At 37.9% G+C, this 23,364-nt stretch overlaps 1 protein-coding gene across 2 annotated transcripts in view; it reads left to right on the top strand.

The window, feature by feature from the left end:
- Positions 1-22,479, top strand: part of PPP3CA (protein phosphatase 3 catalytic subunit alpha) — a 187,861-nt gene extending 165,382 nt beyond the window's left edge. Inside the window, exons 10-14 of one of the 2 annotated variants that reach the window (XM_030491536.1) lie at positions 1,504-1,578; positions 10,421-10,505; positions 14,577-14,674; positions 17,396-17,425; positions 20,715-22,479. In XM_030491536.1, coding sequence (XP_030347396.1) covers positions 1,504-1,578; positions 10,421-10,505; positions 14,577-14,674; positions 17,396-17,425; positions 20,715-20,908 — 482 coding nt within the window. In that variant the 3' untranslated portion in view covers positions 20,909-22,479. The remainder of the gene's footprint in view (positions 1-1,503; positions 1,579-10,420; positions 10,506-14,576; positions 14,675-17,395; positions 17,426-20,714) is intronic. The other variant, XM_030491535.1, reaches the window with a different exon arrangement.
- Positions 22,480-23,364: the final 885 nt, after the last annotated feature.

Raw genomic sequence — 23,364 nt, 5'->3', positions numbered from 1 at the left:
GAATAGACAGCTGTTTCCACTAATGGAGACATTACATAATCCACACTGACGCATGTTGCAGACTCTTGTGAAGCAGATAAAATGCTTGCATTTTCTTCATCTGTAAACTCAGCCAGGCCATTTTTAGGATGGGCCTGTTTTCCATGCACACTAAAGTCCTGTAAGATCCTTCTGTAAGGCCAGTTTTTCAGATGTTTCCATCAGTGATCTCCTCAGGTGAGGTTGCAGCGTGGACGGTCAGATTTGTTGATGTTCTGAGACCATGGGCACTCCTCCTTTTTTCTTGAGTTGTTTTATTATTTTTTCGTGTGTGTGTTGTTTGAGTTTGTTTGGGTTTTTTTTTTTTTGATCCTTCATGTCTTCCCAATGGTCACTCTTACCAATTGCTTGGAAATTTTAGAGCCCCCAAGAAGTGAAATCAGTGTTTTCCCTTTCTCTGCAAAGCAAAGCTCATGGATGTAAGAGGATGTTCTACACAGCTTTTTGTTTCCCTTTTTTTTTTTTTTTTTTTTTTTAGATTTTTTTTCCTTCAAAGGCCAACCAAGGTAGGAAGGTGTTAGTTTCACTGGTTGTTGTTAATGTGGAAAGTCTTTCCACTAATCCTGTCAAAGGAAAATATTAAATCCTGCACTAATGTAGGAAAAATATAGCTTTGTCCCACCCTTCTAATATTCTAAGCCATCATAGTTGTCACAGAAGAGAATTTTAATAACTACTTGATTAAAAAATTTAAAGTTTCAACCTGTGTAGCTAGTGCAAGACTAGACATGCCTGGTAACCCTTTTAATGATGCTTACTACATGTAGAGGAGTTCTTTTCAATCTGCTAATGATTTCACATTTTACCTCATAACTTTGGCTTTTTTTATCTCTAAATTATATTTCCTTGGTTGTGATTTTTTGCTGGTGGTGGGTTTTCTGGGTTTTTTTGGCTGTTCTTACTCTGTGTGCTCTCTGGTTAATGTCTCACTGCTGCCTTTCCAGAAGGAGCTGGGACCACGTTAAGGGTTAGCCTGAGGCTGACCCTTCCATGTGCAAGATGCAAAGTGAACAAGCTGAATATATTCTGTATTCACCAACAATGTTTCTGTTGAATACAGAATACTTCGAGCTGGAAGGAACTTAAAACAATCATCTAGTTTATTTGCCCTGATTTCAAGGGACACTGTCCCTTTGGTGAAAATGTATTGAGGAGGAGAAAACAAAAGTTACCCAGTTTATTGACAACTGCAAAAAGAGATTTTTAAACACGTTCCTTTTTAAGGTCTATTTGCTGTGGTATCTGTTACATTTGGAACAATTGTTATGGAAAACTGTGCTTTTTATTAATTACACAGGAGACTTCAAGCTTATATTACTACATGCATAAAACAAGGTCATGTTGTTTAAAAAGTGGGTGCTGTTTCTGTACTGAATCTTCATTAACACTACTACAGCTAGAATTTGCTCTCTTACACACTAGAGAAGCTTAACATCAACATTTTGCATTTGTTTTCTATTTTAGTGACAGAGATGCTGGTAAACGTGCTGAACATCTGCTCAGATGATGAACTGGGGACAGAGGAAGATGGGTTTGATGGTAAGAGCCTCCTGCCCTTGATTGAGGTTGTTTGCCTTGAAATTATTTTAAAAGGTTATTTACTAACCCTGGGGATAATATTCTGAGTTCTATTTAAGTTATGTGCTGCTGAAAGCAACTGTTACGCTAGACTCCAGTGGATTTCCTCACTGCATGCTTTGGAAGGAATTAATGGATCTTCTGAACTGCTCTAACCCTTTTCTTGGTCTCACTCTTTGGGTTAAAAAATCTGTTTTTCCCACCGTGAAATCTGGATTGTGTTCTCCCAAAAGGGTAAGATGTTGATTTCACGCATAAGATCCAAGGGATCCTCATAGAAAGTTTAATTATATCAGTGAAATTACCTTTCTAGAATGAAATGAGCTTCCTGCACAGCTCCTTCTAGAACATTGGTACCACAACTTTGGAAGACTTGTTCTTGCAATGTTTCATTAGTCACCTCTTTTAACGTACTTGTGTATCTGAAAGGCTTTAGAAAGCAATACAATAATAATTAAAAAATAAAACAACAATATGCAAACACAGAGAATATTCTGACCTGACATTTCTGCTAAGAAGAGAGGAATGGTCACTTCCGTTGCCACTTGTGTTGGAGTTTATATGATGATAAGTTGCCTTGTACCTGTTGGTTGGACTGTAAATGATACCTTATATCTTGCAATTTGTGGATTCTTAGAAGTCAATTTATTTTATTAGACTCTGGTTTCTGTTAGGCTGTGCAAGAGTAAATTGCAGCTCTCCAGAATGTCCCTTCTCAACTGAGCAAAACTAAATTAAAAATTCCATGCATCCCTGATGTTCTCACTATGGCTGCTTTCAGTGTTTAAAACAAAATAAAATAAAATAATCTAGGAAAATAAAAGAAATACTAAAAAAAAAAAGAAGAACCCAGGAAAATCTAGCACTACCAGCTATTCTCAAGATGTTTCCAGGTAGAACAAATGAACAAGGAGAATGAAGAGCTTTCAAGTAAGAAATATTTAACGAAGTTGTATATAATAATTAAACTTCTCCCTCCAAGTCTTTTATTTTTAATCTTTGGAAGAGGAAGGTGGATCGCATGTTTTGACAAGTGTTTCTTTTGCGATGGAGAAGAAGGGCATGGATGATAGCGCTTTGATTTTGCTCTGAAAAGCCAGATGGAAATCCCTGTACTGCATCTGCCACAGAGTGTGGACATGAACAATTATCTTGCAGGACTTGGGACAAAGACTGAATGTACTGAAACCAGTAATCAGTGGAGAGAAGAAAACACCTGTTTGAATATTGTGCCCAGTTTTTTTCTTATGAAATTTAAATAAGTAGCTACTGTGTAATTAAAGCAGCGTGTGAAACAGTACGGAGGCATACAATGAGTAAAACTGTGTCAAATTAAATACAGTAGCAACAAAACCATGTGCTTAAAATCCTTGGCTCAAGAAAGCACTTAAGTGCAGGCTGAAATCCCACTGAATGCAATGCCAAAGCAAAGGCTTTATGGGAAGGATTTTAAATGAATTCAGCATTGGCCTAATACTTTCCTTTAAAGCTGTACTATAAACTTCCATAGCATGAGCATAGGCAGGCCAGCGCCTGTAGTCCTTTTCTAAAACTCTAGTGTGTCAGCATTCCCATGCCTAAGCTGCAGCTCAGGAGCACATTTTCAAATGCAGACTCAGAAATGATGAGGCATTAGGGGTCTTTGGGGACAGCAGCCCTTTCCAGCTGCAGGAGGTCTCTACATCTATGGCGGTTTTAATGCGAGGAGGATGACTCCTCATCCTGCCTCCCCTGGAGTTTTACACAGCACTACTCCAGACGTGGAGTTTGCAGCATTGCAGGCAGACAGGCTGAAATCCTCTGGGCTTGCATGTGTGTGTACTGCATAATGATATCTAACAGCATTAAAGTTTCCAGATAAGGAATAATTAAACTGTTGCTGGTACTGTAATGCTAATATTGTTGTCTTAAATCTGCCTTCAGTTTTTTTCTGTATGAATGATTTCTCTGTGTAAAACATTATGTTAGGGAAGATATTAGAAATGTCGTCTTCTTTAGCATGTGTAGCTAAAGTCAGAGCTGGCATATGTTCATGTCTGTTTTCCCAGCTAATCCTCTTACAGCTGTAAAATGGGGTCTGTGGCACTGGTGCTGCAGCTTGCTATGGGCACATGCTTGTACCTCCAGCCCACTGGATGCAGTGGGCTTATGGGTATCGCACACATGGAAGAGACTGAAGGATTTGGGCATAAAAGCAAATGTGAGGGTTGATTCAAATTTAAATAGAAGCTGATATCTTTAATATTTTCCTTGTGGGTTATGGTTTACTATCTGTATAACAAAGGAAAAATCCTCTTTCTCTTAGATTTGAGTTCCATATCTTTCCTTATTTTTTTCTTTTCCTTGGAGCTTTGCCTTCTGGCGGAGAAACTGCAAGATGTATTTCATTTGTGTTCTTGATGAAACAGACTGAAATGATTATCAGCTTAAAACTATTTCTGTAAGGGCTGTATATTGACAGTCTTGCAGTGATTCAGCATTTCCACTGTTGTTGTCCAGCTTCCTTGGAGGACTGCAGCAATACAGTCCTATTCGCCCACTGACATTTTTCTTTTGCAGCATTTCCCATAGAAGGAAATGCCTGGTATCTGCAACAGTGGGTGCATTTTATCTGATGGAATGATTCTTTAAAGTCACCACTTGTTTTTTATATCATCAGTAGTTTCGAGGGCTCGCTGCTGATTTCCTTTCTCTCCTTACAGTTTGAACATGCCCTGACCTGAGTTCCTACATGTAATGAGAATGATCCATCACTATGGTTTGCACTGATCATTCATTTGCTATCTTTTCTTATGCTTTCTTGCCCTCTGTCTTCCCCTCTCACTTCCCCCTTCAAAACAAAGCCCCATCAGTATTGTCTGACCTCAGTGCATGGTGTTCTTCTGAGCCCTTTTTTTTGAATTACTATTTTTGGTTCTGAGTCAGCCATGAGCAGGATCCTCAGCAGCATGTGTTCCCCCCCTTTTTTTTCTTTTTCTTTTTCTTTTTTTCTATTTTTTATTTTTTATCTTTTATTTTGCTTAAGGAAACACATCATGGGGATCTGATGAATTTGTTGTGGGCAGTTCCTGTGTATGCTTAGTGGGAGAAAGCCTAAACAGCAGTTGTAGTGCCCTTTATCCCTTATGTCCCTGCTGGCCTGTATTGGCCTTTTGGATTTACTCATTTTAAGAATGAGAGAATATGATAGGTCAAGTTTTCTTATCTCTGATAGTTTCCTCTTGCTGTACTTTCTCTTTCCTGTTTGCTATGGTGATTGCAATGTAATCTGATCCAGCAAAAAATTTCTTGTGTGAACGTTAACTCATTTGCTGTAATGGTTTGTGCATCAAGTGTATTGCTTAGCAACAGGAGCTGCAAATACTTCTACCTAGCCAGCATATAGTTGGAGTCCTGTTTTATTTTTAATTAGCAACATTTCTGGCCTCATGCATGTGATTGAAAAAACAAAGCTGCTAATTAAAAGGGTGCAGTAATGTAATAGGCAACTTGACACAAATGCACAGCTTGCTTTGTATGCATCACTATCATGATTTGGCATAAAGACATTCCTGAATTACCTGCATTAATTTTTGTATTGCCTTCAAAGTTGTATCTCACAGCCTTCTCATGGAAAAGTGGCTGTCAGTGCAGCAATTATTCCGCAGTTGGAATACAGCTTCCTCAGCACAGTGCTGCAGTCCAAGCCTAAAGAGAAATTACCAAGTCAAACTTCTTTTGCCAATCAAAACCTGGTTCTGCTGTCAACAGTGGCAGGCGAAATTTGCCACAGATCTTCAGTGCAATAAACTACCAGGGGCAAGCTCAGCACTAACTAACACAGAGACTGATTGAGCAAAATCAAAGGTCTTGTCCTCCTTAGATTTCAGTGACTTACCAATGCTCTGATAAAGGTGTTCATGATACTACCTGGTGAGAGAGTCTTAGCTTTTCAATGAGTTAATTTTTACTACGAGAGAAATGGAAGACTTTTCCCACTGGTTTATGTTTGTTCTTCCTCCAAACCAGAAAAGTTGGGCTGCAGAGTATCTCATCTCTGTGAGTTGGTTGCAAAGAAGCATTTTATTATCTTTTTATTTAATTATTAATTTATTTATTTGCCCAGGTACGTTTGTTTCTATGCCCAAAGCATTTTTTGTATGAGCCATACTATGGCACATTGGTATGCTCTGCCTCTGGACCAGCCTAGCAGCATGCAATAAATAACCAGGGCCCCCAAAACACATATCCTGGTGTAGTTGTGCCTGAGCACTGAGAGCGGCACTTGTCTTGCTCTCAAACATAGTTGATTTTAAAATGCAATACCATGGTGCTCTTTGGATTTGTTAACTGTAAGCTGCTGGACCATTTGAATATGCATGCAGTAAATAGCGCAGATTTTGGAAGAAATAACAGACATGTTTATCATTCTAAGCTATTCTTTCAGACATACATAAACTGGAACAATTGGCTTGTTTCTTCTAAGAAAAGAGGTGTCGTCAGGCAGGCACACCCCACGTGAACTGGGGGGCTGGTTTTGAGAAGTGATTAAGCTTTATCAAAGCAGCTGCAGTAATGTAGGAGGAAGTGTGTGTTCAAGGGGTGGTAACACCAAGGCTAAGCTTCACTGCTGATCTTCTGCCTGCATGCTGGCTTACTGCAAAACCTACTAACAAGGCTTTAAGATGAAAAGTTTTCTTCCCCCCCAACACCCCCATCATTCTCAGTCTGTTTCTTTCCTTTTGGATGTTCCCTGCCTAATTTGTTTCTTTTCTGTTTTTCAGACTTTACTTAAACATTACGTTTCCATTGATGTTGTCAAATGTTCTGTATTATTTTTTATTTTCATTCTACAAACATCACTGATCTTTTTCTTTCCCCCCCCTTTGGAATTCATAAGAAGATCCCATTTGTGCACAGAAGAAAGGTATTCAATAAGTTGGAAGGCTTAAGTTTCATTAATTTTCCTTATGCTTAATTAGATAATACATAATGTATTAGGATACCAGTGAGAGATTTGGATTTGGCTTTTTTCCTCAGTATTATTTTCTTTCTGTTCAATCCTACATCTCAGAATATTTTCTGACTTTATAGTCTTTTTTTTTTTTTTTCTCCCCATTGTTCTGCTTCTTAGTCTAAAGGTCTAAATTACATTTCACATAAGTCCCGCATATCCAGCTTGCGAGATCTATGTTTGGATGCTGCAAATCTGAAATCTAATAGAACTGGTTATATTACTGAAGTAAGATTCAAAGGTTTTATTCTACTTCCCAAATAATTTCTCTGCTCCAGTCTTAAACTTGGCTGTGTTCATGCTATTCATACTATTCTTTTAAGTTCCTTCATGCAAATAGGGTTTGTGTAGATATTGAAAGATCTTTTACAGATCTTTTCCAACTAAACAATTCTATGATTCTATGAAAGAAAAGTAAAAACATAGAAGGATATCAGGCAATGTTTGCAAAGGCTAAAATTAACCCTTTTGCTCATAGCCAGTTCTCAGGTTATGAGCCATTTACTTTCACCTAAGTGTATGCTTAAGCGTAGGTGAAGTAATTCATAAGGATTTATAGTAATAGTGAATTTCAGAGTATTCACACTTGAAATGTGAGTCTAAGATTTATGTATAAATACTTAGGGAATCAAATACTGTATGGGTTAGTGTTATTCAGTCAAAACTAACAGGGTCATAAAATATTGTGAATATCAGGTGCACAATTTAGCAAATAATGTTTAAAAAATAGCAAAAATAAAATCATTAATTTACTAATTTAGTAGACACAGAACATTTTAAGTCATTTTCACAGCTCTGTTACAAATTAGGAAACTCAGTGGATACCAAAATTTTTAAAGTGTATGTTTTAGTAACCTTTTGTGTGTATTGATGAGAAACAAAATACTTCCTTTAGGCCTGTTCTGGTTTATGATTAAGTATTTTTTTGCATTCTTATTTTACATTTAAGTGTAGAGTATTGTATTTCACTTTAGTCATATATTGTATTTGCAGTTTTCAGGTCTCAAATCTTCTGGAAGTTTAGCGGTGATTGGAAAAGGTTGAAAATACTTATAAAATCTAGAACAGTGTGGGTTTGTAATAAACAACTAGGGATAGTGACACTTGGGGGGAAAAAGAAAAAGACAAGTTGTGTTTAAGTGTTTTCAGGGTAAAAAAGGCTGAAAAGCATGTTGTGTGTATGTTGAGAGTGGAGTTCAGTGAGATCGTAGTAACTGAGGCAGGGATATACCCCCTCTGTTTCTCAAAGAACCCAGCTCAATTGTTGATGTTTAATTTAAGTTTTTCATTAAGCTGTTATGAATATATTTAATTCAGTTACAGCTGAATTACAGCAGTTTCTCCCACTCTTCATTGTCTAGAATTAGACATTTATGCCTAATGTCTTTTTTTTTATCTTTATAGTTTTTACATCTTTGTATTTTTATCTTTATGTGTGGGAGATTTGAAAGCCATCATTCTGAGCATAGTTTCTTTCAGTTTGAACTTCAAGATACAGGCTCATAATTTCAAGACAGTCTAGGAGCACTATTAGAAATGCCTGGAAATAATGGATTAATACCTGCCCCAAAGACAGATGCACGCAAAAGTAACGTGTATGATTGTAAGACATCTAGTTTATGCTCCTCAGCAGATGTATGAACATATCTCAGTACGTAAGCATACCACTATAAAGATTGGAGCATGAATATTGTGATAGCTGTGAGCACGTAGGAGGTGGCACATGTGGACCTGTTTGTTCATGGGCTGGTCAGGGACACATGACTCCACAGGCAGCTCTACAGGATTCCCTGTGGATGGCTATCAAGCTCCCACATCATCAAACTCCTTACATTGTTTGGGGTTAAACTTGATCTTGACCATAACGTGAAAAGTTACAGTGAGGTTCATCCTGACTTTTCTTATTGTTATCTGTGATTTTTTTTTCCTACAGTTTCTTAGCTTTCTTTTGAACAGCTTTAGGATTTGTGAATTGAGTTTATTTTAAATTTTGACAGTTTTTTGCAAAGAATGGCTATTTGTTTTTTAAATTCAAGCACAGAAAAAAAAGTGTACCTCCTTTTCATCTCTTCTGAAGTGCCAAGGTATCAACTAGGCCACCTAGTCATCTAGTAAATATCATGAAGCAATGCTTGCATTTCCAGTGGTAGTCTCAAATTGTTACAAATTTAATTGCAATTGGGAAGTCTGCCATAGGAAAGGTGACAGTGCCAGATAGGAGAGCCACGGGACTGCCACCAGCAAAGGTGTGTGGAGAAAACTCAACCTGTGAGAATTATTGCATAGTCAGCTCCCAGAAGCAACTCAGTGAGTCTCCTGCATGGCAGCATTGTACCTCACCAACACAGGCCAGAGCAGCTGGGGCTGCACAGAGAAGTGAGACACTAGTGCTGTTGAAGCAGATGGGACTTTTGCCATTGAGTTCAGTGGAGCCTGCATTTCATTATGAGCCCTTTCGGCTGAAGTTGCTTTGTGCTCATAATACAGCAAAGAAAGGTCTGCATGGCAAGGCCCCACGGCTGTGTCTTCTGCAGCTTTTCACCTCTTGCACCCATCACCCGTGTTTGGCAGTGTCTTGCTCTCCTGCCCAGTACCCGCAAGCAGCTCGCCCTGCCACTGCCTCAGCTCCCTGGGGCTGTCCCTTCTGCTGCCATAACCACCTCCCTCATTTTTTGTCCCTTTCTGCTAATTTAGCTTCCATGATGGACTATGGATCAATTTGCAAGGAATTGAAAATAGATAGTTTTATTTTTGTCCTTGGATTCAGGAGCAGCGAAGAAGGAAGTGATATTGTGATGTGTAGTGGTTTTCAGGTGGCACTCTTGAACCTCTGATACAAACCAAGGTTACCTTTGGGAGAAAACGTCATGGTGTATGTGGTTATGATTGTGGTAATTAAATGGCTTATTTAGTATAGCATGGCATTTTCTTGGGGACATGGGGAGTCCTTATTGAAAGAAATTACTCATCCTGATAACTTTGGTTTTCCCATTCAAGTGGTTCTCTTGGATGCACAAATAATACTCTGGGTTTTGGTGATATCCAACTAGCAAGCGCACATGCAAATTTAGCTGAACTGTAGTCTCTATTCCAGCATGCCTTTTGATTTATTTATTTGTTTAAGGCAGCTTACTGTGTGAATTCACAAATTTCAAAGTAATTGTAATTTTGAGCAGGCTATAGCAGTGATAAGCAGGAAGTTGCTGTATGGAACTCTTAACCACAGCCAGCCAACCCAATCCTTACCATTTCATGCTGTTTTTCAGGACTCTGCCTTTAGGTTTTATAACCGTTTAAATGCTTTTTAACTAGAGATGGGAAAACCCTAACTGGACCCTCTTGACCTTAAGCTTAACCCAATAAAGTTTTTCAAGAAAATGAAATGAAATGTGATTGGTTTTCACTTAAAATTATAAGATTGTGAAATAGATTTTAACTCCATTGTTAACTTTTTAACTCTTTTTTAATGGTTTGGGCACTGTTCACGTTGAATATCTTTTTGGCGTTTTCACTATTTTTGAAGAAATCTGTTTTCAAAAAAGTATGGTCTCTGAAAATGTTTTTGAAATGGAAAATTAGATTACATTGAAAACCATGCAGTTTTAATGTGTAGCAGGAAAACGATCACATTTCTAAAGGTACTAATAACTAGATTGTTCAAAAACGATCAGTCTTGAGCTGTAAACAAAAATAGTATTTTCAGTTTTGATTACAAATGTGGCTTAGTATGATGTTTCTTGTATTTAGAGTTCAGAGCACTGATATATTGTGTACAAATCCCTATAACTGTTTTTAATGTGTTTTCCATAGGAGCAACAGCTGCTGCTCGAAAGGAGGTTATTAGGAACAAGATACGAGCAATAGGAAAAATGGCTAGAGTTTTCTCAGTGTTAAGGTAAGGGTTTGTGCTGTTTTAGCTTTTTTAATGCTAAAGAATATCTTTCAATGATTACTTAAAGCACTCTACTGTTAATCAAACAGCAAATTTGATATTTTAGTATACCAGCCAACCGAGTTTTACTGGAACCTCTTAGAGATTGTTTTATTTATACAAGACTGCTATTTATTATGGCTCTGAATAATCTTCCTCAGGGCTTTTGCTGAGTGTAAAACAGACAAACAAAAGACATCAGCAAAGAAAATTGCAATTACCCTTTTTCTTAAAGACTTTTTGCTCACCAGGTCTACTAATTACTCTTAGCCTCTTGTGAGGCAAGAATTAAATGTAGAGAACGTGTATGTTCTGTATCATGTCTTACTAAAAAAGAAGCCAACTGTCCCTCTTTGTCACCCACAGTTGCTGCTACAGCCATGAGTAAAGATGGTTAGAGATAAAAGCATTAGGGTCATTTAACTAAAAAAAACAGGAAGTCATTGTGCAGACAACAGCAATCATTACCTTAGGCTGCTCTCCCCCAAACACATGAGCATGAGTAACTAATTGCTACCCAATGTTTAGAACTCTCCATTTGATGTCTCTGAGCAGAAGAGAAAACATGCTGTACTGTGCTGTGCTGAAGTCTAAATATAGAAAATAGAGTTCTCCCTCCCTTTCAGCAGAGGGGTTTTATTTTCACAGGAAATTGTATGTTGCTCTGCTGTAGTCAGTTTATGGCTATTATGGTTAGTGCAAAATCAAGGGATTTTTTAAAAAATTTATTGGTATGCTTATGTGATTGATAAAAAAAAAATAAAAATAATTACTTGAAGAATACACTCTTAATTTCAGCTGAAGCTCTCAAACTTGCTTGACTTGAGACTCTTCCTTAGCATGCAGGCAGTGGGCAGGTTGTCAGTGAGGCTTTGCATGGCCACAGCATTTCACCCACACACTGCAGATTGCAGCAGCATAGCTTTATATAGCATTCCGAGATGGAGGACTTTGTTCCTGGGCTTCCCAAAGTGTTATATGTGAATTACTAGTGATGCACAAGCTCCTTCAAAGTGATACCCATTAAAAAAAAAAAAAAAAAAAAAAAAAAAGAAGAGAGAGAGAGAGAGAAAAATTGGCATCTTGCCTTTTCCCTAAACAAGACGGGGGGGCAATCAAATGTTTCCACCTGCTCTTCTGTACCAAGTTTGGCAGAGGGCCTGGAGCTGACATTGGCACCACCTTTGTAAAACAGCACCATTATTTTCCTCTGATGAGAGTTGAGCAAACTAAAGTTTTGGGAAACCTGGCTTTCTCCCATAACCTTGAACTGCAGGTTCTGGAGTCGCTGTATTTTGTTGTGGAGCACCTTTTGAAATATAGGATTAATTCAACAGTAACGTGGACTTTAATATGCAGAAGGGCCTGAAATTGGGTGCACAGCTGGTATATTTGAGTTTGGCAGATGATTGACAACACCTATGCCTCAAAGACTTTTTCAAAGGGAACTATGGGGCAGAAGCTTTTCAATGGTTTCAGGGTGGAAGAAGGGTACAGGGTAATTTTTGCATGTGCACTGTTGAAAGTGATATGCATAAGCCTCATAGCTTAGGGTTTTAGCACCGTTTGAAACTTTAAGCCCTCTTAAATTATGTCACAAAAATCAACATTTTAAGGCACTGATGGAAATCAGTCTTGACCTTTCATGAAAAGCAGTCAAATTCATCTCAGAAATAGATATTCATGAGACAATTTTTTACCCCTACCACATGCATCTCAACATCTCCAGAAAACCAGAATGGACTGTATCCAGTAGAGGAGAAACCAGTGGCTCATTTACTGAAACTGTTGAGACTTACACAGTTCTTGGTTACTGATGGACCTTAAAACTTTGCAGTGAGGACTGAAGATGAAGAGTATATTTGTTTTCCCTTAGCTTTAACCAGCAAATACACCACATCCTTACTGTGGTCAGATTAGTCAGCAAAATAAACAAGTTCCTCCAGTGGGCGGTTTTGCTGACCAGGGGGAAGAGTGACAGTTCATCCCAGCCACCTCCTCTGCTCTTTTGCTGAGAAGGGTTGATGCTCTTCAGCTAGGTGCCAGGCTTCTAGACAGCAAAATTTACATGAGGTTAATCTTGCAAACACAGATCCTATAGAAAAGCCTGGGTTATTTTTTCTGTCTTGCCAGCACAACCCACATGTAACATGCAAAAGTCTGATAATTGTGTGTAACCCCGTAGACTGCAGTGGCACTGTCATCTAATCCAGCCTATTTCAGAAACCTTTGAAGTTGCTGTTTGAATCATGGTTGGTTTCTGATATTTATTTCACTGATTCTTGAAAAGTGTTTCCGAATGATCAGCACCTGATCTGAACACCTTCAAAGGGCTCAGTCGAACGTCTCTTTTCTGATCTGGAGTAGTCACTTTCCTCAAGGATGTAACCTGAATGTAAAACTGAGATATTTTCAGCCACTTTAGTCTCAAAATTTCATATAAAAATTGTGTCATATTAAGTTTCAGAGGTTCTAAATGGGCTTTGCTGAGAATAGCCATCATAGAAAGGTTGGCTTAAGCTCAGTGGAAGACCTCATGGTACCCTGTTATTGCCTCTCTCCAACTTAGTTTCACAAGTCTGAATTTTCTTTGGATATGTTTAGACAGGAGGGAGGTAAATAAAATATTTAATCAGTTTATTTTTCTCTTTTTAAAATGGGAGTAAGGGACATAAAATAGAAAACAAGGAACACTGAAAGCTAAAAATATCTCAAAATTTGTGATAGAGAGGTTTCTTGGGAATATACAGTTTAAAGGTAATAGAAATACAGTGAATAAACTTATCCTATGAAGGTCAAACTAAAAGTGCCATTGCAGTTTAATCTAAAAAAAAAAAAAAAAATGGATTGAGTTGAAAATGCAGATTAAGCATTTGCTTGCAGTGGCAAAATCAAGACAAAGCGAAAACTTTGGTGTGTAACTCTTGATGATGAAAATACTGTATTAATTCTGGAAATTTGGCTGTTGCATAAATTCGTATTGCTTAGGAAACTTGCAAGGAAAACCGTCACAATTTGATTTTGACTATTACACAAAAGTGTGTACAAGGAGAATAATTTTCAAAGTAAAAATAGAACTTGAGTGTATGTAGTAGGTAAACAAAAGTTGTTTGAAATATGTGAGTAATTCAGGGCACATAGGTCTAAAGAAAATTAGAAGTAGTAGAATTGCTGAGAGACAGTTTTGATAGACAAAACCACATTATCCCCAAGTGAATGTGGAACTAAATTCTTTCTTTGTGTTTGCTTCCTTCAGCTTAATGTCCTTATATATTTCAAAGTAAAGCGCTTCAAAATAGGTTTCTCTTAAAAGAATTGAGGTTAGTTTTGCTGCTGAGAAAGTATGTCATCACAGACAGCATTACAGTACTCATATAAAGCTGTATTTAATGGCTTGTCTGGATAGAGCTGTTGTATTAAAAACTGTATGTATTTGAAGACTGGCAAAACATATTTAGGTTTTCTAAAACATTTTTCCTGAATTCAGTATTATTTTTAGCATACAAAACTATTAAGAACAGTGCTAGTAAGTGCTTATTAATTTTAATGAGCCTTTAGCTGCCTTTTTTTTTTTTATTTAAGTGGCTGACGATCATTAATAAATAATGCACCTGACTGCTAGTGTAGACAAAAGCAAAACAATAATTTAAGTTGATTTTGGACCACATAGTGTAAAATGCTTAAATATATTGTTGGCAATAACTGCTTCTTTGGTCCTCCTCCTATCAAGTTTGTGGCTTTATGTGTATATATGTATTCAAATGTATGTCATAAGTTGTTTCATAGATGCAGGTTATAGTGTTAACTGTAGTGGGAGTCTGCGGATGGCATTGTGCAAAGGTGAAGCACTTAGACAGCAGTGAGGGGAACTGCCCTGGTGTTAGTGGTACCACCGGATTCGGTCTATCCTGATAAGAGAGATTGGAAATAACCAAATCATTGCAAGGCAGGTGAAGCTTAAGATGTCTAAAACATGTTTGGTGTTTAAAAAAAAAATCACAATTATTTACTGCTGGGTTTTTTTTCCTTCTGCAGAGAAGAGAGTGAAAGTGTGCTGACACTGAAAGGTTTGACTCCAACAGGAATGCTGCCCAGTGGTGTGCTCTCTGGAGGAAAGCAAACACTGCAAAGCGGTAAGCATGTTTGCCTCTGTGTGTCATTATGTGTGGAAAAATAAACAAAGCACAATTGGTTTTCAGCTGCAGAACCTAAGAAAAGAAATCACAGTTTTCTCAGGAAAAAAGTCAAGGACAGAATAAACCAGGTGGTTTGTTGTACTGGAGCACTTGTGGGCAGTTCATGTAGGGCCACTTCTCAAAACTTACTATATATGACTAATTTTCAAAGAGAGGGGGGAAAAATCCCTGAAAATCAACTGTTCAAAGTGGTAGATCAGCATTGCATGTGAAGTGCGCTGTTTCCGCACTTTACAGCATGGTTTTGGGTTTTTAAGAGCAGCCTTTGATACACAGAGTACTGAAGGTTCAGCTTAGATAATGACAAGCTCGTATTTTGTCTGATTTGTTCTTCCTCATAGAGAATCGCCAGTGGAAAATAGCTCTAGAATTAGATTTTCTCTCCTAACAATTCTAGGTGACAGCATGAGAACAATTTCACTCTGAGTTAAGGCCAAGTAAAGGGAAGCTTTTACAAAACACCACTTTTGCCTTGTACACAAACACAATACAGATTGTCAGTTCAGTTTTATACCAAGTGCTTCTTGTTACAGGAAATCTCTAAGTCTATCGCAAGGCTGCCTTTGATAAAATATTCCTTTTGGAATAAGGAGCTGCAAAGTATTTAGTTTACTACTGTAGGCTCTCCTTTCTTTCCCTGTGTGTATTGTTGTAGAGTATATTGCAGGCACACAAGAATGTCTCTCTCTTATTGAGGTTCTTTTGGCAGCAGATGTAAGAAATAGAAATGCTTTATAACCTTAACACAGTCTCAGCCTCTTGTTTTCCTGTTTCTTTCCTGGAGCATTCTTCCTCTGTATTTTTCCCTTTACTGTCTCTTTTACCTAGAAGATTCAGGTATACGGCGGTAAACCTTCTTTTCCCTTTTTTTCCCTTTTTTCTTTTTGATGACTTGTGTGTTACGGGCATAGTAACGTTCTGCTTTGAAAATGCTGCAATATGATTCCACAGGATGCCTTTCTTAATGGGGTTGTGGTGTTTATCTAGGCTTTTCTCCATGTAGTTGCTTTACATTTGTCAGAAAATTTGGTCCAAGAAAACTGCTATTGTTGCCCTGACAAAATATTAGGAATAGAAATGAATTTGAGCAAATTGCCTAAAGTTCTTGTTACAATGGCTAAAAGGAAAATCTCCTCATACTGCAGTATTCTGGCTCAGTAAAACATTACTATACACAAGTTTCTGCATTACTTAACACGTAGTGCCCCATTCACTAAATACTCTGTAGTTTACACAGTTTCTGTTAAGCATTCATTCACATTACCATATGTATTAACAGAAAATATAAGTAGTATGTTCTGTTGTGAAGTATACATTTTAGTCACCTTTTTTTTCTAATGTGTCAGTGCTGGTTTGGATCTGGTTATTCATTTTAATTTCTCATCCTAGTTGACATGTTTCCTTTTCTTTTAAGTTTGCTTTGGTTTCGTTCCTTGCTTTTTGCCATCTCTCTTGCTCAGTAGCTTGAGAGACATAGGCTTACCTTGGTGCATGTGGGTTAGCTCCTCTCATTTCCCCATGCAGCAAGGTAATAGTGTACATGTTTTAGTGTTGAAATCAACCCATATTTAACATCCTAACTACCAAAAAAAAAAAAAGTTTGGGTTTTATAGAGGACGAAAAATCTTTCGCATAGGGGAAAGTAAGACAAAAAGGAAGAGAGGAATTCCAAAAAATTTGGCTTGTTGAGCTATTCTCTAAACCAGTGAAGTTCTTAAAAATCAGTTTCTTTTTAAATATTTGAGCTGTACCATTGCTATATTGGATTGCGTTTGCTGATTTGTATCAGCTTCTAAATCTCTGCCTGTAGAAACAAATTCATGCTAAAGCTGATGGGTAGAATTCAGATGAAATCATGTCTTCAAGAGCAGTGAATGGTTTCGAAACAGTGGTAACACGGTATTCATAATACTGCAGCAACCTCCCAATTACAAACTTTCCTCTCTCTCTGACCAGGCTTTGCAACTTTTAGAGGTCCAGCAGCTTTCAATCTTGTATCCATGTCCATTGCTCTAAATGAAATATTAGAAAAATGCTATTTTCAGGATGGGGTTGACAAAAAGAATGCTTATAGATGGAGCAGACTGGGCGAGATTGCAAGCAAAGGCCAAGTTGTCTGAGCAGACTCTGTCCTGTGGGGAGGTTTCTTTTAGTCAGGAGAGAGACAAAAAATGATCCTGAGAAGTTGTATATGTGACTCTTGTGCCTTGTACTGGCAGCTAATGCTTTTCAAGATGACATTGTGAGTGGTACAAATTTTGTGTGATAGCTTTGTGCCATTTTTCGTTCTCTTTTGACAGGGCAAATCAAACTGTTCTTATTCAAAACTGGGAGAATTATAAAATGACCTTTTCAGGTCAGATGTGCAATATGGAAGACATTTTCATTTTGTAGTTCGTGTCAAAAGAAAACTTCTCAAATGTGTCTCTAAAATTCTTTAGTTTGCGAAACTTCTGCTTCAAAACAAACTATAGCTTAATTCAATCTGCATATTATTGTTTCTGTGTAAGCATTTCTCTGTCTGTCTGTTTTGCCAAAATCCAGCACTTACAGTAACATTAGTGTTGTAGCTCCTTTGCTATTCACTGACTTGTTCTTAGAGTTAAAATCCTCTGCTCATTTTTCTCATTCGTTTTGCTACCCCTTTCTTCTCTTCAGCTACTGTTGAGGCTATTGAGGCTGATGAAGGTAAATTGGCCAGTCCCCTTTCTGTTGGTGCCACAACAGATAAGGGCTCTGCTGGGTGTATTCATTTTGCTGTAGCTTGTACAGATTGTGTGGGTGTTGGGCTAACAATTGTGGCTCGGTATTAACCAAAATGTAATTGCTTTAAAGGGGAAAATATTTTTTGGTTTTTTGGTTTTTGGTTTCTTTTTTCCATTGCTGCTGTTGTGGTTTTATTTCTTTCTGAAAGTTACAATCACGTAGGAATTGCTGTATGTTGAACTCAGCACTGAGTAGTGCCACAGGAGATCAGGGGACTTGGATTTCATGGGACATAACTCGGCAGCAGCTCATAAATGCTCTGTGACACATAGCTCAAAAGCTGTACGCTGGAGGCTGGGTTTTGCCTCTGCCTCAAACTACTCTCAGCAATCTCTGGTCGAGGAAAACACACAGCTTTTTATAAATATTCTCTCTTTTTGTTACATTTTTTGTTTGGGGTTTTTTTTTTTTTTTTTTCTTTTGCTTCAGTTTGTTGCCTTTCTTTTAGGTCACTAGTAAAAAATTTTTATTGGTCTTTTGTTACAGTTCTTCATGTTGCTGTTTCTCTTTAAAAGTAAAACAACATGAGACATTTGTCTGCAAGATGTCTGCTTCCTCTGGTAGTGGCAGTTTACACACTGGTTATTAACATTAGAGCAACCATTAACACCAGCACCATTTTAGCTACAAACACAAAGTGATCGGCTGCCTCAGAAGATTTCTGAATGTTTGGTATTGAAAACTATGGTGCTTTATTGACAGACCTCTAACTTAACTCTTAAGCAGTTTTATCACTACAGTTAAAAGCTAAGTAATCATGTGTTGCAATGTAGATGCACAGTATTCATCCCGCATTATAAAGTTTTGGAAGAAGAATTTTCAGAATTCCCCTTTAAAACAAGATCTTTCAGTTGTATTTTGTTCTTGCCCCTCTCAAATTTTCTGTGGTTTTTTTTTTTTTTTTTTTTTTTTTTTTTTAGTTAATTAAAAAAAAATAAAAATCTGATGATTGCTGTCTGTTGGTAAGATGTGCCCTTTTGGCCAGTTGAATTTGTTTTTGAGTTTTGTAAAGCAGTGAATAAAATTACAGAACAAACAAGTAAGAGAAAATACAACTGCTTTCTAAATAGCAGTGAGTAAGCTGCTATTTATGTTGGAATTATTTATTCCTATTGGCAATCTCTAATCTGCAGTGTGCATTCTTGTTGACAGTTTGGCTGTTTTCTGTGATTTTCTGTGACTATGTGTTGTGTTTTAGTACACTCTCAATGTAAATTGCTAATACTCGTTGTCTGACCAGCAACTACAGCAGAGCACCTTCCTCAGTATTACAGAAGATAACATGTCTGCTTGAAATGCGATCGATTGAACGTGTCCCCATTCCAGCAATATGCACCCTTCAAGTTAATTCTTGCTTTGCCATCCTTGCTAGTTAGACACTGTAAACATAGTTGTAACGACTAGTCTATGTAGACAAAGCTAAAGATGGAGAAAACGTTTTGCCCTTTACCAACTGTCCTCCTGCAGTTTGATTCAGGTCCCAATAACACCAACTGGGCTGTGCTACTGGCAAGCTCCAGGACACAGCAAGTGTTTGAGCTTCAACATCGCCATCCATTAAACTATTGCTTTAAGGGATTGGCCTGGGTGCTTGTTAAATGTCTTCCATTTTTGTGGCAGAAGATAAAGTAAAACAAAACCCAAAAACAAACAAAAAAGAAACTTGAAAAAACTCACTGTAGGGCCTGTTCTGTCTTCACTGTTCCATCACTGCTCACTTGACTAATCACCATTATGATGATGTTGTTTTCTGAGTTGAAGTATAATACATGTTTTAAAACCCATGCACTTCACAAAGTTCCAATATAACGTTTGTGAAACTGGCTAAGGAACTAAATCCTGAGGCAAACACGATCTATCAGTTTTCACAGGAATGGTTGGCAAAAGTATCAGCATGAAAACGCTTTTCTCGCTCCCCTCAAAATGCAAGGAGTGGTAGATTGGTACCAGGGATGTTCCGGGGTTTGGGCTTTGTTTCCTTTTTTGGTTTTTTTTCAACAGAAGGTACCAGCTTATCCAGACTCAGGACTGCATGTCGAAAGGAGAGCAGGAGTACTTTGGGGTAAAGAGGAGATAAAGGGAGGGAAGGAATATTGAATTTGATCTTTGAATCTCCCCTACCATTTTCTCCTGAGGGAGTTTGCAGTTTCCTGGTACTAACACACCATTTCTGCTCTATGGCATGTTAAGATAGAGTCATAGCAAAAGTGCCAGTTCTGGAAGTGCAGTGCATTGATTTGGTGCAGATAAGAGAAAAACACACAGAAGGCAATGACAAATTATCTATGGAGCTGTGACCCGCTGTTTGCCTACAGTGCTTTTTTCTCTTCTGCTTGAAATCTAAAGATCTTCAACCCTTCAATTAAAGACAGAAAAAAAAATGAAATAAAAATCACTCTCTACAAATAAATTCCTCAGCCTGTAGCTGCCTTCTGGGGTTGGTGTGGCCTTATCGATGTTGCTGCTGAAGGGCAGATCAAAAGTCCTCAGGTTCAGTTGGAACTTTGGTCCTTTGTCAGTGCATTTCCAAAGTAAAATTGTACAAATATGCCAAAATGATGATATCCCTGGTCTGTGTTGCACGGTGTTACTGCTGTTTAACTCAAGCTGTCCAGGGACAAGTTGGGGAGGGTAACTACCCTGAGTGATCAACAAGCAGCTCGCCTTGCATTGAGAATATAAGGCAACCTGTTGTAGGGTTGCCCCATATTTCCCATAGCTTTAATGTGTACCCCAAAAAACTGGTCTCACCATGTCATCACCATTTGTAACTGACCAACGCTTTTCCCCCTGGTCTTTGAAAGTCGAATGGGAGTTTTGCCTGATTAAAGATTTTACAGCGAGGCACAATGTCTTTAAGGCTTTAAGGGATGACGACAAATGCTAACTCACTGGCTCATGACTGTGCCCTAAGCATGGTTCCTAACTGCAAACTGTAGTTTCATGTCAGCTTCTTAGCATTTTAAGCTGAACTCCAGTGGACAATCAAATACTGGAAGTTGATCTTGTTGAAAAACAATAATTGTGTTGCAAGAGAGGGTGGTGGTTAACCCCCAGCTCTTTCCGAGTGTGATAAGGAGTCGGTCATGTTGTCAGATGTTCTCATTGCCACCTTCACAAAGAAGGACTTTTGCACTCATTGCTGAGTTGGGGGAAAAGCTGCCGAGAGTTTTACCTTGCTAATTTTACTTTTTAATAATCCTTTATTTAGCTATCAAAGGATTTTCACCCCAGCATAAGATCACTAGCTTCGAAGAGGCCAAAGGCTTAGATCGAATTAATGAGCGAATGCCTCCGCGCAGAGACGTGCCATCCGATGCCAACCTTAACTCCATCAACAAGGCAATCTCCACAGAGACTAATGGCACGGACAGCAACGGCAGTAATAGCAGCAATATTCAGTGACCGTTGTCTGGGAGGGGGGTTTGAGCTGCAGGGCACGATGGGGTTGCTGCACATCAGCAGTGGGATGTTCTTGCCTCTGATAATAGCTTACTTGCTCTGGGGTCCAGGTGTTGGATTCAGTTTACAAAAATCATCTATGAAGAGATCGTCAACTTTAATTTGGTGGGGGGTGGGGGTCAGGGAGAAACACCTCCTTTGGATATGCCTTTAAAATGCTTGTAGAAAAATGAAAGCTCATGCTGGTATATATTGCAAAGTTAGGGGAATGAACATGTTTTCCTACTGCATTGGAAACGTCTAGATATGTTACTGAAAGGCCTTTTATTATGTTACTGGACATGAAAACTTTGTTTAATTTCTTACTAACTGTTGTACGTTTACAGTTGCAGCACTAAACATGGACAACATCGAAACATTTTTAACAAAATGTACAAACTAAATAAGGACTATTTATTGATAATGTTTTGCTACTCTTGTCAGACAATGGCTATGAAATAAATTAGGCAGTCTTTAAAAATATAGAGAAAAAAAGAAAAAAAATAAAATGTTGGAAATTTGTTTAAAATGCCAAAAAAATGAGAAAGAGAGAGTGAGCGAGAGCGAGAGAGACAGTTTAATTTTGTACAGATTATGCTTACCTCAGGTTTCTTTAGTGTGCTTCGATGCCCTTCTTTAAATATAACACTTATCTTACTAATTTGGCAGCAATTATCCTTTTCTTTGTTTAAAAACAAAAAAAAAAAAAACTGGAATAATGATAACATTTATCTTTTTTTGCTGTTTATATTTAGGGGGTTTGGTTTGGGAGGTTTTCTGGGTTTTTTTGGTAAATCAAGTCTTGGTTGTGGCTTGCTGAATTTAAATATTTATGAGTGGTGCATTTTTAAGTATAGTGAACAAGACACCATATTAAGTGCAGTGAAAAGCATCTATATTCTGTAAAAATCTGCCTATGCATGTTTTTTAAGAAAAAAATGGCTGTATAGGCCTGTATGGGACTGTAATGCGCTTAGTGGTCTGACTTATACTGGAAATGTATGTATACTGGCGTACTTTATATTCTCTAAAAGAAAAATGCTTAATGCCTTTGAAATTTTGTAATCAAAAAAAAAAAAGCTTTGAAAAATCTAAGGGGAGAGTATTCTTAAAGTTTTTAACATAAGCTTGTCAGTGCACATATAGATGGGTAGCATGTTTAGCAAACCTTGTGAAATTTAAATAAGTTTGTAGTTACATGTGAAATTCTAAATGCATGATAACTGTTAATGTCATAATGGTTTAGTCATTTTGTTCTGTTCTGTCATGTGCCACAATGTGTAATTTTTTCACTTTTTTCCCTTTGTATATCAGTTACGGGTTTCAACTGGTTCATTCTGAGAAAGAAAAAGAAACAAAACGAAATCAATCCATTGATATTTTTTAACAATTGTATAAGTGCCCAAGTAATTCACTACAGCCTACAGCCTTGCCTTTGTAATTTGACTTCGAAATGTTGGCAATCAAAGCATGCACTTGTAACAATGAAAGAAGCATTTTATATTACTACTCAATAAAAATGTGCATGAACTTAAGCACTCTTCCCTTTCTTGCTGGCTCAGTCACAGAAGCGTATGCAGGCACATGCACTTGTGTGTGCTTGTTGCTCTCTTTTGCTTTGGACAGGAGGCGACTGCCGGTGTAAGAGAAGAACGGCTCGTTTCACAACTCAAGGTTAGTTCTTTACCAATAAAAAAATTAATTTATTACCCAACTGGCTTAGGCAGATTTCCCCAGGTTCTGGTTAGAAAGTTGAGTTTTCGCTAGAACAAGTAGGATGTATCCCACAAGTAGAGTGCAGAAGAAAACGTGCCCTCTGTGTGCTTTCCCCTCTCATCTGGAGTGTTTGAAAAGTCAATTAGTATCATTTACAGTGTTCCTTTAAGGGAAGACAAGTAATCAACCCTTTCAGATTTCACATGCTCTCTCCTTTAGTCAAAGGTCAAAGCTCTGCCTTGTGCTCATTTTCTCCCTAACTGTGCTCAGCATCCTTCCACAGTCCGTTATCCTGCACAGAACTGATGGACGATGCCAAATGGTGCAATGTTGTGGGTATTGCTTTAGTCCTTCTTTCAGGCAGCAGTATTGAATGTTGGCTCAGTGCCTGCGTTCTTATGTGTTTTCCCCACTTTAGCACTTGTTAATTTTGGCAAAATAAGACAGGTGGCAAAAATAAAGAGAATTCATAACATACAGAACGAGGAAGCCAAATCAATTTTAGATTCTAATTTTTATTTCAGATTATATAGAAATATAGTACAGGAGAGTCTATAGAACACGCAGAGTCTAACTATTCATCTGCTCAGTGAGGCTGTTCATCTGGTTAATGACCATGGTCTCTGCAATAAGTAATGGTAAATGTTTGAGTGACCACTTTACTTTCCAGTTCGGTCGTGTGTATGTGCTAGCTGGCCAACTGT

This window comes from Strigops habroptila, chromosome 7 (genome assembly GCF_004027225.2).
Source record: "Strigops habroptila isolate Jane chromosome 7, bStrHab1.2.pri, whole genome shotgun sequence".
Taxonomy (NCBI): Eukaryota; Metazoa; Chordata; class Aves; order Psittaciformes; family Psittacidae; genus Strigops; species Strigops habroptila.
The sequence above is the reverse complement of the archived record's forward strand: the minus strand, read 5'-3'. Positions and strand labels throughout refer to the sequence as shown.